Here is a 15,334-nt window from a genome sequence, read left to right on the forward strand (position 1 = left end):
ACAAAATAGTTGCTTTTTTAAAGATATTTCCATTTAGGTACTTAATAGTTAAAAATATATGGCCTTGTTCTGACTTCTGAGTAAGTAACTTTGATAAGTAAATGCACTTGGGTTATTTGACACACTTATACTTGATCCAAATGACTTGGAAAGCACTGCTTGCTTTGTGTTAAACATATTATTTTGCTTAAAAATTTGTCTAGGCTTGAAACACGAAACAAATAGAGCATTTTGATAATTTTACCCCTATTCAAGTTGCCTGATCCAAAAGATTTAATTTATCTACTTGCTCAAACTTCCAAAATTAGAATAAGATTTTTCAATGAAAAAACATGTTCCGAATTTGAAACTTGGAACAGTAAGGGTATTCAAGTCATTTGGATGAAATAACTTAAAATAACTAAATTACCTAAATATCCTCCTTTGTTTATGGTTACAAACTCAAAACAAGGGTATGTCGAGCATTTTTAGCAAAATTATTGAACAACTAAGTGAAAGCATCTTTATATACCGTATTTACTTTATTCATAACTTAGTTCATTTAACTACCTAACTAATTTGTTAGGTGGTTTGACTATTTCATTGATATATTTTCCTAAAATAAATGCAAATATTAGGATAGCTGATAGAGGTAAGTGGACCCAATTCTTTATCATTACCACTAGTGCATAAAAAGCCCAAGAATTTGAGGCTCTTCTCCAATATTTTATGAATATCCTGTGACCAATGGAATTGCTCACACCTTGTGCCCAATGATGCCCCAAACTAGAGTCTTTGTTTATTGCATTATTCTGGTGATATTGCATTATTCTGGTGAGTTCTAGCACGTTTTTTTACAACCTAACATGTGAGATAATATAGGAGATTATACTGTGGGCGTAGTTTGCATGAGGTTATAATTTTAAACAATCAAAGTAAGTTCCACTATCAAAATTTATTATAAGATGTAATTTTGGTGCAAAATATTCTTAGAGTGGCTTAAGAATGCATTTCAATATCTAATTATACAATTTTAGATTTAAAAAATGGTTCCAATTAAGTACATCTATAAACACATGAAAATTTTGAAAATAGATGGTCTTGATAATGTATTGCAAGATGGGTTATTTTTGGTACTCAAAAGCTTTATTTCTTCCATATTCATATATCTTGATGTCAAGATGAACAATTAGAACGTTTTCCAACGTCAAAGCATCATTTTACAATAAATTTTTTAAATGCACCGTAGTTCTATATTTTAAGATTGCAACTTTATATACACTTTTCTCTTATATTGTATATACTATTTATTAAAAAATTTCACAAAAAATGACTATAAATATGTGCTAGTTGCATCACTTTTTGTGTTGAAGTACTAGATGCTTGTTCCATATGATGGATACCGACACGCATGTCAGAATCCGTGTAGCATTGCCTATGACAAATATTATTTTGATGTTTTTACCCATTATTCAAATTATATGCATTTGGTAATAGGTTTATGACACATTGGTCGGGGAGTTGTTTTCAAAGTGTGTTATGTAGCTCTATTATTTAAACCTTACTTATTTTCTAGAAAGATCACAAATGGGCCTCTAAATATATTTAACTAACACTTTAATACTCTTATATAACCTTTCAAAGTTGGACAAGGTGATCAAGCATAGTGTATATAGTTTTTAAATTTTTTTTTCTCACTGGCTAGAACATTTACAAATATTCAACTACATTAAAATTTACTCGAAATCAACAAATAAATAACCAAAAGAGGTTCTCATTCGATGTTACTAATTACAATATCTTTTATTCAATAAACAAAAGAAACATAATGCTTATAGAAATAAGAAGACACAAGAAATATAATGATTGCAACGCATAAAGCAAGATACCGAAAGATTACTTCAACCGAATTTGAGACACCTCACACCAAGTCTCTTCCTCCAATAACACACGAGATCAATGGTTTGTCTCTGATTTACAAAATATAGAAAAGCCAAACTACTACCCTTATCAATATGAGAGCAATGGAACTCTCTTAAGGCGATACCTAGACCTCAATGGACGTGCCCCTACTTTGGTATTCTAATGGAGAGAGATGAGAGATAAATATCTTAGAGAGATGAGAGAGAAAACTAGAGGGTGGTGTGCCACCCTAGGAGCGAAAGTAGAGATAGATGAAAGGTGTGTTTTGAAATAAGATGGGAGAGCTCCTATTTATAGAGTTTTTCAAAGGTTAGGGTTTCTTAAAGTTAGCCATATTTATGGAAGTTAGATTTAGACTATTGATTATATGAAACCTGTTGGATGAGAAATCTGAGTCACCTAATCCTTAAATCAACCATCATGATCAAAGGAAGATGTTAGAACCTTATCCTTCAGCTTCTTAAATCTAATCCTATCAAATAATTAAATATGAAAAATATTATCAATCTTATTTTAATTTTTCATAATCTTCTTAGACATAATATATGATTAAAATCAATCATCCATAATTTCAAAACATTTCATATTTATTTCATCTTGATTGATAGCCTTGGTGGCTTTAACATAATTTTGGTAAGTAGGATACAATTAGGTGGTCTTATGTGGCCTCACGTGGGCCCCTTTATATTTAGTGAATAACAAAATTCATAAAATGATTATTAGAATATTTGAAATAAATATTATCTTCGAATATTCAAATATTAATATTGAATATCTCTTAATTTATAAATTCATTTTGTATAAATAAATATCCAGAGACTTATACAAATTCAAATAATCAATCTAAAAATCATTTAACATCAAAATAATTAATTCCAAGTAATTTTGATGGGAATCGGATCCGACTAGGTATAAGAATTAAAATATTGTTGAAGCACTCCATCTTCTATTATGGAATGTAGTCTCCACTTGCTTTCTCAAACTGACACAGTCCATGGATTGTAGGTTTTACCTAGATATGAGTCTATGGTTACATAAACCTGAATTTTATAGTGTATAGAGGTAATCCTTCGCACATGTACATGCTTTACCCTCAATGATTATTCGCTTTTCCGATACAACTACATGCTGTGTGATGGTTCAGTGATGAAGCTTTGGGCCATTAAGGGATGACCCTGCAAATCGTCATTGGTTTTGTTCTATGCTCAGGTAATAAGGGTTTTCCAACTCAACTGGCCCATCACGTCAAGTCAAATCTGAGTATTGACAAATAACATTTGCGAAACATGGTCTAAAAATGACCACACTCTCAGTGTTTATGTTCCACTATATCAAATATTTAAACACAAGCTCTCGTAAGGCCTTTAATGGCCACAAAACCCAACACATAAATCTAGAATGGAAGTGTGTTACCTATTTTTTTGGAAAAAATGAAAAATAAAAATAACCACTTAAATAATAATTTAGATGATTTTATTTTGAGGTAGTTTAATTATTTTTAAAGAAAAAAATTATAAGTTTGCAACCTTATATTATAGAAGTACGGTGCACCTCAAAAGTCCAATAGAAAAGAGTAATATGGAGTTGGAAAATCTTCAAATCGATAATTTAGACCTCGAGATGTGTAGATATAAAGAAAAAAAAGAATTTTAAGTGCTAATGACAATATATCTTGTAACAAGTTTTCTGCACCATCCGCTTTAAGATTTTCAAGCATTTATAAATTTGTTCGATCTGTACTTTGTTTAGAATTTAAAATCTTATAATTTAAATTGAAGATGAATGCTCAAGCCATAATAAGATATCCGACATCAGAACTGTATCTTTCGATAAAATTTAATGGTATGCCTCCTTTTATAGTATAAGGTGGGCACCTTGTACAAACCTCACCCTGAGTTTAATGATATTTTTAAACTCCATCTCCTACGGTTGGGGGTATTTCTGTCGTGTTCATTAATGGTAGGGGTACAAGTTAGTAAATCACAAATTAAAACACAAAGTTTTCTAAAAAATGGCATATTTTTTGAAGGAGCAATGATTTCATGCAATGGTTGCATCATACTATAATGCAGTGACACTTCTAGAAAATCACGTTTGTGTTATTTGTATGACCTAAAATTTGACACACACACACTCTTCATCTCAATTATTAATCAAAAAAAAAAAAAAGTTCAATTTGAACCCTAGATATGGTCAAAATGAGTCATTTCCAAAAATGAATCTAGACCATTCATTTGGTAAACTCAAAATCATTATTTTTTTTTTTTAACATTGTTCATCTAATGATAATAAAGTCATCCAAAAAGATTGGAAATGAAAAAATCCGTCTAAAGCCTAGATTTAAGCATTTCACCAAAATGAACAACCTATGTTAATTGGGCTAAAAAAATACTTTCTAGGTTTTGTTTTCATTTTTTTTGTGATAGTTCATTAGAATGAAAAGAGTGTATATTTCAAAATTTGAATCAAACAAATGGTCATAAACATGGTTTTTAAAGGTTGTTGCATTATATTACGAGACAAACGTTGCATGAAATCATTGATCTTTTTAAAAGCATTAAAAAAAATGCACATTTCTAAAAGATGGACAAAAATATGCAATTTTTTTTATAAAATTCATATCCATTATTTTTAGGTTTCATATCTTGATAAACTCAATGTTTTAAAAAATATCTCTTAACCCCTTGGTCACTTTAAACCTATTTTTTAACCTAAATAAATGTGAGAAAAACATGCTATTTCTAAACCCAATCATTTATCTCTCTTCACTTATATACCTCAAACTTCTCTCTTTCTCTTTGTTCTTGTGTCTTTCACACTCTCTCTCTTCATGTGTTTCTCCAAACACCTCTCTCTCTCTTTCTGATAACCTCTCACATCTATGAAGTTATTTTCTCTCTCTCGAAATTTGGGAATATGACTTTTAGAAAAGACACGTCTTTTTAGATTTGTTTGGCCTAAAAAAACAGGTTTAAAATAACTCAAGGGTTAGAAGAAATAAAATCTACAATTTTTATGCCCTAAGTTATCTTTTAAGACCTTGGTTCTATTGTTAAATGACATTTAAAAATAGGGTCATAGCGATATTTTCCATCTAAAAAAACCGGACCAAATAAATGTTTCCTTTTTTTTTACATGTAACCTTTTTTTTTTTTGAAAGATAGAAACTTGTTTCCTGTTTTGTGTACTTCTATTTTCATACTTTCTATTTTCATACTTTCTGTTTTGTGTACTTCTATTTTAGAAAGTATGAAAATAGAAGTACACAAAACAGGAAACAAGTTTCTATCTTTCAAAAAAAAAAAGGTTACATGTAAAAAAAAAGGAAACATTTATTTGGTCCGGTTTTTTTAGATGGAAAATATCGCTATGACCCTATTTTTAAATTTCATTTAACAATAGAACCAAGGTCTTAAAAGATATCTTAAGGCATAAAAATTGTAGATTTTATTTCTTCTAACCCTTGAGTTATTTTAAACCTAGACCATTCCCTACGAATTATATCAAAAGTGATTTTAGGATTTTGGGGTCTGTTTTTTGTGGCTTTGGGCTCAAAGTGAAGAGATTTTCTGGGTTAGGGTTTTATTCTTCTTGCTCCTGCTAATTATAGAGGAAAAAATCAGCATCCCCAAGAAAAGGAAATACCCTCTTCATTTTCTGTCTCTAAAAACAGAGTACCCAAATGGCTCTGTTTCAAGTAAATAAGTGTATATAAAATTATGAACTAAACTGTTAATAGAGGGATGGTCACCCATACCATAGCTAATGAATTTAATGGGAAAAAAATTCATGTATTTTTTTTGGTTTGTATTTAAGTAGGTGTGATGTTTGTTAAAGTATTTAATAAGAAAATTTATATGGTGCTTTTTTTTGGTATGTAAATGTGATGATTATTAAAGCATTTAATGAAAAAAATTCATATGGTGTATTTATCATGAACTTATTATTTTATTTTTTATTTATACTTAACTTTATTGTAATTATGTATGATACAAATTAAACATATAATTACTTTCAATGCTTTAATTAAATAGCTTGCCATACTATTTTATTTACATATTAACTAGTTAAGTTTGTAGATTTCTTTAAGGGAGTTCATATGAAGAGTGTAAACGCTTAATGGATGCACTTATTTTAAGCTTATCTTATATTTTCATTCGATTTTTTTGAGCTTAGTCCGATATACTTGAGATATTTTTACATAAAGTATTTTTACCTATATGTATTTTTTTAACTGATTTTTTATGGGACTTTTTAAAATAAAAATGATTTATTTTTGAAAAAATTACAAAAAGAATCCCAAAACTACATTTTCTATGCAACTTACAAACAACTTAACTTTTTCCCTCATTATTTTCCCCAAAATATACTTTTTATACAAAAAAAACCTTAACCAAATAAAAAAAAAAAAAAATGTCCTAAATTACCCTTACTTACTTTTTATCTTATCTATGCTTCTCTCCTCTATCCTACCAAAATAGGAGCTACGACGTGTCCTACCAAAATAGAGGCTCCAACGTTGTGTAAGTGATGTCTGGCAGCACCGTGTAAAATGTGGTCCGATAATAGGAATCTGGTACTAAAGTGCGGTTCGACAGTAGGGCTCCAGTATTGTATAAAATGCGGTCCGCCAAAAGGTGATCTAACAGTGCAAAGAGCGGTCTGGCTGTGCGCTCCGACAATGTCATAATGCGCTTCGACAATGTCATAGTGTGCTCCGACAATATGTTACTGGGATCCAAAAGTCAACGTGAAATCTGTTCAAAATAATTGTTGTGTATGGGAACTAAAAAAAGAACTTTTTTTCTTGAGAGGTATTTGCATAAAAAGTTTATTTGGGAAAAAAATGTGTGAGAAAAAAATTGGTTAGAGGTAAGTTGAATAAGAAGTGCTTAGTTGAGTTTTTATTATTTTTATTTTTATTTTTTTGTAATTTTCCCTTGTGCATTTTATTTTACGGTGAGCAGATCCGGTCACCGACTTGCAACCTATCGTACAAACCGCATTTGGGTATTTTCGTCTTTTCAATTGCAAAAGCGCTTCTGTCTACTGCAGTCTTGAAGGGTTTTAGTATTTTCTGTGAGGATTTACTATACTCTTCTAGGGTTTCTGATTTGATTCTGCGGTTTCTTCCCAGCTTCATGGTATTGTTCTTCTAGATATGCGCGGTTATTCATTTGCTCGAGTCAGCACTTGCTTTTTTCCATTTTAACCATTAATTCCCTGATAAAATTGTGTTTTATGTTGCCACAACTAAAACTTGTACGTAGTTGTGATTTCAGGTCTTTTAGGGTCTCAAGGCCTGGTGATCGCTATTTTCTGAGCCATGACGAAGTTCAGGAAGCTCAATCGACCAACTGGGCACCGGATGTCAATGCTTAGGTTGAATTGCTATGTCTTCTTCTCTGTTGCTGATTTGTTATAGTTTATGCTTAACAGGCAGTTGTTTTTTTTAATGATGCTATTTCGTTTCTATTAGTAGCTGTAGATTTATTGGTGGGTGTTGTTCTTAGTGGTTTTGTTGTATCGGCGTCGAACATTTCTATGAAAATTTTCTCCTTTTTTGTGTATTTTCAGACCCATTTCTTTTGAATCATTATGCAGGACCTTGGTCTCACAGCTGGTGAAGCATGAGCGCATTGAAACTACAGTGGCCAAGGTGCTTTTATTATTTGCGTTTTTATTTTAATTAGAAAATATTGAATCCTATGATTTACCTGTTTCTGGTGTTTTTGATTTGTTGTAATGAACATATACCTTTTATTTATTGGTGATTACCTTGGATTAATGGTATGTTTTTTTTCCTCTTAATTTGGATCTCTGACATCTTGGCTCGTTGCCTGGAGAAACCAATTGTCCTTTTTTTAAAATTTTGTAAAATGGTTCTGGGCAATATGAATTTTTTGTTTCTATTTTTTTTTGTTTCCATTTTTGAATGGCAGCCTTTCATAACTTAATCCGTCATCATTTTTTTTAAGAATACTTTATGTGACCACAGGGCTTCTGATTTTATTAAATTTGAATTTAAGTGTTTTGAGTTATTTCATGTCGTTGTTACATTAATGGAATTTTGGATTGTGGAGTGAAGAGTCTTTTGACTCGGGAATTATCGTTGAGCTAACTGAGCAAAGGGAGTTGTGATATTATTATATTGAGTTCTATCGCTTTGTGTGTTTTATTGAGTATTTAAAGTTAGGATTTGAGCCTTAGCCCTAAGTCCTGATCTTCTTTTGATTTGGTTGCGTTCCTTAATGATTTGTAGATTCTCATTTGTTTTAACTGATCTAATCGAATAATTTTCATTTTTTTTTTATTAAGTTTATCTGATAGAATATTTGTAGATTTATGTTCATTTAGCGCAATTAAATTTGGGTGATAATTCTCGTGTTCAGCGCAATTTGCTTGGTATCTATGGTATATCCAATGTTGCGATGAACTTGGTTTGTGCTTTTAGTGTTAGGATGTCTTATTTGTGATATTTCATCCTCTTCTTGCTTAGCTGGTTCCTGTTTGTCTTGAGTGGTAGATTTAGTTTGGGAATGGAATGAGACAAACTTTGTTCCCTGTTTTTGAAATCCCTATTGTTCAAATGCCTTTGTAGCTTGCCTTGTTCTCACAATCCTTGCTTCATTTATTTATTAGGCCAAGGAAATTAGACGGCTTGCTGATAATATGGTGCAACTAGGGAAAGAGGTGAGCCATGTAGCTCTTGATGTTTGAGTCTCAAATCTGAATGTACATTGTTCTTATTTGTTCTGCAACGTGTAATTTGCATGTTACTTATAAATAACCATTACGATTCTTGTTCTAAGCAGATGGGTTGATATATTTTTTTTGAGAAAGGTTAACATGTATTGCTGGGGAAAAAAATTACATGGATGAGAAAATCTGAGGACACCCACGCAGGGGGTCTCGGCAAAAAATGCGTTTAGTCTATCATGTACAAAATGGGCTTATAGAACTGCTCGGTTACATCGAGATGGGTTGATATATTTATGTGAAACATGATGTATATATGAACTTCTCTAATTTTCTCTCCAATTCTTTGATGAGGGCTCGAGGGGATTGTTTCCTCTATCATTGCAGTTTTGGGGCAAGTATCCTGGGAGCAGTAATACAATTCCTTGTTCTAGGGACTAAGATTGAGTTTGGTCTTGTAGGTGTTTCATGTTATTATGGAATACAAAATGGAAGGGAGAGAAGGAGAGGCAGGACAATGTACTTTGGTTAGTTTTGATGGATATAATGTGCGAACTCTGGGGCAATGAAGATCTCGGTCACTAGGTTTTGTTAATTGTGAATGAAGGAAAGTGTTCTAGCATGTTGATTTGTTACTTGTGTGTAAACAATCTATTGCTCACTGAGGAGTCTTGTGTGATCACAGTGCATGGGACTTGCAACTTTCATCTGCCACTTTTTTGTTAATAGATGAGGAGGGGATCCATGATTCTATTGCAGTTAAATGTCTTAATTGAGAGGATTCATTCTAGAATTAGAATTATTGAAGGTAAGCAAACCACGTTAACCAAAACACATGCGCACGAAGTATGGCATAAGTGCACTTAGTACTCAGTCTTGTGTACTTGCACACTGTGCGCAACACAAGCCACTAAACACGCACTGTTTGCACCACGTTCCCCAAAACACATGCGCACAAAGTTCGGCATAAGTGCACTTAGTACTCAGTCTTGTGTACTTGTACACTGTGCACAACGCAAGCCACTTAACATGCACTATTTGCATCATGTTCCTCAAAACACATGGGCATGAAGTGCGGCATGAGTGCATTCAGTACTCAGTAGTGTGTACTTGCATACCGGCATGCACCTGGGTGCCTAGGCGGGCGGCCAGCCCAGGGCCTGCCTGCCCGGGTGTCGGCCAGCCACCTCCGAGCCTGCCCAACGAGCTGGATTGGTGCGGACTTGAATCCTGCGTGGCTCATCCTGCTGAAGGAAGAGGAAAGACATGTCATTTAGGGTTTTGTATGTTGAAGAGGAAGCGAAAAAACAGGTTTATGGTGTGCATGATACAAAGAGAGAGGGGCAAGTAGAAAAATGTTCGTATAGAATAACTACCTGTTAAATGATCACAATATCAACTGTTACATCCCCATGGTTAAACTTGGTATGGTTACAAGGTCTTGAATTTTGTTAATGGGTTCATGGAAACTTGGGAGTCTTTTTTATTGCTTCCTTTTAGGCTTTCAGTTATTTTGTGTCTTTGTCATTCTTATTGTAGAAAAGAAACAAATGGAACACTTTTTGTTATTTGTATCATTCAATCTACTACCTCGTGTTTAAAATTGTAGGACTCTGGAAATCAATTTAAGTATTTAGTAATGCAAAAGGTCCAAGCTTTGTCTAATATCGCAGAACCCTGAAAATCAATTTAAGTAGTTAGTAATGCAAGAGGTCCAAGCTGTGATTAAAATTGCAGGACTCTGGAAATCAATTTAAGTGCTTAGTAGTGTAAGAGGTTCAAGCTGTACTGCAGAATACTCACTTATGTCTGATATGGGAGGCTTCCTCTTGCGCTTTCTCTTTTATTTTGGCAATTTAGCAAATCTTAAACAAAGAAAATAAAGTTGATTGGATAAATCATGGGTGTATCGTACTATTACCATGCAAATTGGATTATGAAACACTAGTTATGGCTATCATGCTTTCATTAATGACCTATGACCTAGAGTTTGAGATTTTGATCTTATACTGAAATGGTGAATGATCTGTGAATTTGAGTATTTATTTTTATTAAATATTTTCTTAACAGGCACGGTCTAAGAAGGGTGATGACCTTAAATTTTCCCTTAACCCATCCCATACCCGAGTAAAAAGGCTGGGTTGTGTTCGGTAGGCAGCCAACGTAAAATTTTGCCAAAACTTATCATGAATCCTAGACCAAGTACAACACATGTTAAGAGGTGCGAGTTAGTTCAAGTGGAAGGACTTAAAAGCGCAAAGGGTAGGCCCAAAAGGACGTGGTTGGAAGTAGTTCAGAAAGATATAGGGACTTATGGCCTCAATGAGGGTTTGGCCTTTAATAGAGTAGAATGGCGGATCAGGATTCGTGTAGCTAACCCCAATTAATTGGAAAAGGCTATAATGATGATGACGATTTTCTTAACAGGCAATCAAGCATGCAACTGACTTATGATGATCGCTGAGGGTTTCCATTAGCAGTTGGCAAACTTCCTTGTATATCTTTTAACCTTTAGATTGAGGAGTTAACTAAAATTGCTGGTAGATTGGCCAATGCTGTCTTGTTTTTGGTGAGGGATGGGGGAAATTTCTTAGTGGTCCTTGCCCGTGTTTGACCATGGAACTTTCTTAAGTTATTTTCTGTTAGTTACTGGCGAATTCAGGGAGTATAGAAGGAAAGGAACTTTTGAATTTTTGGATGGTTGGAGGAGAGCATGTTGATGACAACACAACGCCACAAGATGACCAAAATATCATGGCCTCTAGTTATAGCCTATGTAGTGTGGTATACAGGGATAAGGGTTGAGGATCCAGTTTGGTTATGGAGAAACCATTAGTTTTAGAAACCATTAGTATTGAATCTTCCTCTGAGAGAATTTAGGGAATGCAGAGGTGTCCATTAGACAAGGTGTTGAAGCTTCCATTGGTAAGCTAGGTTGACATGCCTTGGACAATTATTTAGGGATGGAGCAGCAAAGTTAGGAAATATTTTGCAAGGTCAATTATAAGTGGTGGATTCCAAGGAGGTAGAGGCTAGGGTGCTTCTTAGTGGCCTCATGATCTTTGCGGCCTAGTTGAACCACTGTAGTTGAAGAGGAAAAGTCATCCTTCCATGGACACACAGGTTTTCCCTAGGCCATGCAGGCTTCTGGATGCACTGTAGGGTTTGTAGAGATCATTAGCATCCAGGTGTTCTCATTTAATCATGTGCATGGGGAAGCTAATGGAGCTTGTTGTTATGTTGGTTCCGATTGGGTTTCCTTAGATGAATTGAGAGTGGATTTGTTTCCTTCATTTTAACATTTCTGTCTGTGTAAAATGATTTTACAATCTCCTGTTGATAAAAGGTCAATGATTAAAAGAATACCACCCCCGCAAACAAAAAAAAAACAAAAAAAAAAAAAAGAAAGAAAGAAGAAGAGGAAGAAGAAGAAGTTCTGTTTAATTTCCTGAACTTCTGTTTGACCTTTTCCAGTCCCCATTGAGAGCAGGGTCTGCAATAATTGTGCAACTTCAATCACAGATTCTGTGGTCTGACTTCTTATTACGAAAACTATGCCCCTGATGGGATCATGGCTCTTTTGTGCTTTTAAATGTTTTTATATTTTAACACATGCGAGGAAAGTTGTATATATGTTGCTGAACATTTTTCCAGGGCACTCTTTGTGCTGCAAGACGAGCTGCTGCATTTATTCGCGGAGATGATGTTATTCATAAGCTTTTTACGGAGCTAGCTTATCGATACAAGTAAATATTCTACAAGTTTTCTGCTACTGGTTTTCACCGCTTGGTTTTACCATGTATTTATCTTTCTCATCATAGAACTTACTCTCGTTGAGCAGGGACCGAGCTGGTGGCTACACGAGATTACTTCGAACAAGGATAAGGGTTGGTGATGCTGCACCAATGGCCTATATTGAGTATGTTATCCAGTTTCTCATTCTTTTTATCTTGTTTAATTTCATGTTGGTTACTGAAGAAATATACATTCACCAGTTGGCAAAAGTGGTTTGAACCAATAAAATCTACTAATTAACTTTGTGTTTCACGTTCAATGGATCATTAGAGAAATGATAATCATACATGGACCGATGTAAGCCAATGAGTGACTTGCTTTGCCTACCTATTCCAATGGGAGGTGAACCTCTTTTAGGCTCTGCCCATTAATAACCCACCCAAATTCCGTACTTACATGATGTGTCTAATAACCAGAACCTCTTTTGTGCTCTGTTTTTGAGTAAAGTCAAGGGGAGCTACGCTAATCACATACCTTCTCCACATCTACCTATGACATTAGTTCTGGTTTCATTCTTCTTCTTTTTATTTTTTTTTGTGTTTTTGATACAGAACATTAGTTTTGGTTTCTTGCTCTTGGATTTGGATTCAAGGGTCTCACATAACCTACCCCATGTTGAGAACAAATTGCAATTGTTTATTGCATATCATTTAGGGCTTTTGACATCTGCTAAAGGATCTCCGCGGGGGGGGGGAACTCTCAAATATAAATTTAGCCTTCTGAAAACCTTGGAAGAAGCATGAGGAATGCTTTGAGGGTGACGGCTTATTATTTATTGGTGGACTGGACCTACTTTTACACTTTGGCAGAAGTCTGACAATTGATATGTTTGGCTGATAAGTCAAATGAGTCTCTCTTGCGTAGATTTGGTCAGGCCACCATGTTCTTTAGAGGCAACAAGTGACTCGCCAGATATATGCAGCGTCAGGAGGAAGTCCGCTGATACAAAAAATGTGTACATCAGGTTCAATTGACTTGGAAGTTTAGAAATTGCGATGGATAGCACATATTGCCTTCGCTTTCGCATATATTGCCTTCACAATCTGCTGAAAATCACATGTATGTTTATCTGGAGCTAATAGCTTATACAATTTACGCTTGAGATACACCACCGCTAAATTGTCGGAGATATCATCATGTGGAGTTGCTAAGTGAGTTGCCTAAAGGAATAATTACAAATTTGCATGATTACCTTTCCTTTTTCAGTTTCTTCTTTTTGAGGGATTTGTCCTCCTGTTTTTCTTTTATGAAATGAAATTTGAATTCACATGAATTGCTCTTTTTTTATAGATTTAACCTTTGATTAACTGTGGCTTCGGCATGTTTTATTTCTTAATTCTTTTCTTTTGATGAAAATATATGCTGCAGTTTCCCTTACCTTTTCTTTGTTCTTTTATTTTAAAAAATATTTATCAGTTGATTTTTGGGAAAGGACACCATACACACCATACACCATGGTAGTGTTCCACCTTTATCGTCATTGGTGTATGGTGTAGATCAACCAAAGCCTATCCATCAGGCGAGAAACTAGAGTTTCTCTCCTATGCTCAACATTAGGAATGGTTGGTGGATGATCCTGTGGTGCGTACTTCCCTTGATTTTACATTTGTTAATAGTTATGGTGAATATTTGCAATATTGGGTCTCATTATTGGAAAATTGGGCAGATTTGTGGATAGAGAGAATGAGCTCAGGCAGTCAAAGCCCCCCACTCCACAACCCCCACAAAGGCCCCCCCTGGACCCCTGGTCGAGGTCTCGTGCCAGCCAGCAGTGGGCCCCTCCAAAAGAGGAGAAAACAGCAGAGTCCTTGGAATAAAGATATCCTAATTGAATCAGGAAAAAGAAAGAATAATGGATGACATCCCTCCATGAAAACTTAGTAATTTTCAAAGGTGAAATGTCAGTGTTGGTGGCCCTGTTGCATTCTTTTAATGATGATCGAGCTGCTTCATGTCTAGCTTGTGCATTAGATATGAAACATGATCCAGTGTATTCCCATTTTTGGCAATGAAGCTTGTTGGTTCATAGTGTGATTCTCCCACAGATAGAAATGCCCTGTAATATGGTGTTTTTAAGGCAGCCCCATCATTGCTTTCTTGTATCGTGTCTATCCAATTTTTGAAGGCTTTATATGTATTGAGAACTTCTTGTCTTAGCTGAGGGACTTGTCAGTGTTGCTCTCTCTCTCTCTCTCTCTCTCTCTCTCTCTCTATCTATATGTGTATATATATATATCTTTCTCTCTCTCAAGTATTCCAAATTAATTTTAGGGCCTGGATCACAAAGCCTTAGCGTGAGGCAGCCCTAAAGGATGATGAAATTATATTAGCCGAATCCCCTCCAATAAGCAGGTGCAGATGACTAGGGTCTAGTTTGGACCCCTCGATTTTCATAGCCCACAACTCTCCTTCATTAGTCCCACTTTATTGCAGCCGACCTCGATATGACCATTGGGTGACTCCATTTGAGTCCCACAACAAGTGCTGGGCCAGAGTCTGAGTTGGCCCTGTCTGTTGCACCCTTAGGGTAGGGTAGTCCGCAAAAGGAACATTTCTCAATCTTCATTCCCAATAACAAACGGCTTTGGTTTAACCCACATGGTGGACGCCCAATGGCATCTAATGCGATGTCAAAGGATGAGGTAAAAGCCATAGCTGAAAACAAGTGAGAAAAGAGGAGAAAAAGTGACAATCGCAAGAGGAGTAAAGGTCTGTTGTTTCTGATATTATGTAGATAATTGTTTCAATTATTTGTCATTTTGAAGGATTAGCTTACAAAGAAAATTCAGACCGATACGCGCATGAGAACATCTTGCGGAGCTTTTTTTTATGCAAAACAATATCTTTTATCCACTTAATTCAAGCCATTTTCTATCCCCTCAGTGCATTTGTTTATAGGAAAAATTCTTTGACCATTGGATGTGAAATTGGATAGTTC

The 15,334-nt window shown here is 34.7% G+C and overlaps 1 protein-coding gene across 4 annotated transcripts; it reads left to right on the forward strand.

The window, feature by feature from the left end:
* Nucleotides 1–6,757: 6,757 nt before the first annotated feature.
* LOC18433746 (uncharacterized) lies at nucleotides 6,758–14,552 on the forward strand. Of its 4 annotated transcripts, XM_006843827.4 has the most exons (8): nucleotides 6,758–6,774; nucleotides 6,870–7,046; nucleotides 7,185–7,284; nucleotides 7,507–7,561; nucleotides 8,545–8,595; nucleotides 12,256–12,347; nucleotides 12,443–12,520; nucleotides 14,063–14,552. In XM_006843827.4, exons 3-8 carry the CDS (start codon nucleotides 7,229–7,231, stop codon nucleotides 14,211–14,213), a joined length of 483 nt encoding a protein of 160 aa, XP_006843890.1. In that variant the 5' UTR covers nucleotides 6,758–6,774; nucleotides 6,870–7,046; nucleotides 7,185–7,228; the 3' UTR covers nucleotides 14,214–14,552. The 4 variants fall into 4 exon arrangements, 2 of the variants coding, with proteins under 2 accessions (XP_006843890.1, XP_020522474.1); XR_016046099.1 differs by lacking the exon at nucleotides 6,758–6,774 and having other exon boundaries at nucleotides 12,443–13,977; XM_020666815.2 differs by lacking the exon at nucleotides 6,758–6,774 and having other exon boundaries at nucleotides 7,173–7,284.
* The last annotated feature ends 782 nt before the right edge of the window (nucleotides 14,553–15,334 follow it).

The sequence above is a fragment of the Amborella trichopoda genome, chromosome 12 (genome assembly GCF_054954075.1).
Source record: "Amborella trichopoda isolate Santa Cruz 75 chromosome 12, AtrichopodaSantaCruz75HAP2 v2.0, whole genome shotgun sequence".
Lineage (NCBI taxonomy): Eukaryota > Viridiplantae > Streptophyta > Magnoliopsida > Amborellales > Amborellaceae > Amborella > Amborella trichopoda.

Coding starts and splice junctions, on each gene's coding strand:
- LOC18433746 (XM_006843827.4), top strand. CDS start 7,229: ATGACGAAGTTCAGGAAGCTCAATCGACCAACTGGGCACCGGATGTCA. Junction 7,562..8,544: donor TTGAAACTACAGTGGCCAAG/GTGCTTTTATTA, acceptor TTTATTTATTAG/GCCAAGGAAATTAGACGGCT. Junction 8,596..12,255: donor TGGTGCAACTAGGGAAAGAG/GTGAGCCATGTA, acceptor ACATTTTTCCAG/GGCACTCTTTGTGCTGCAAG.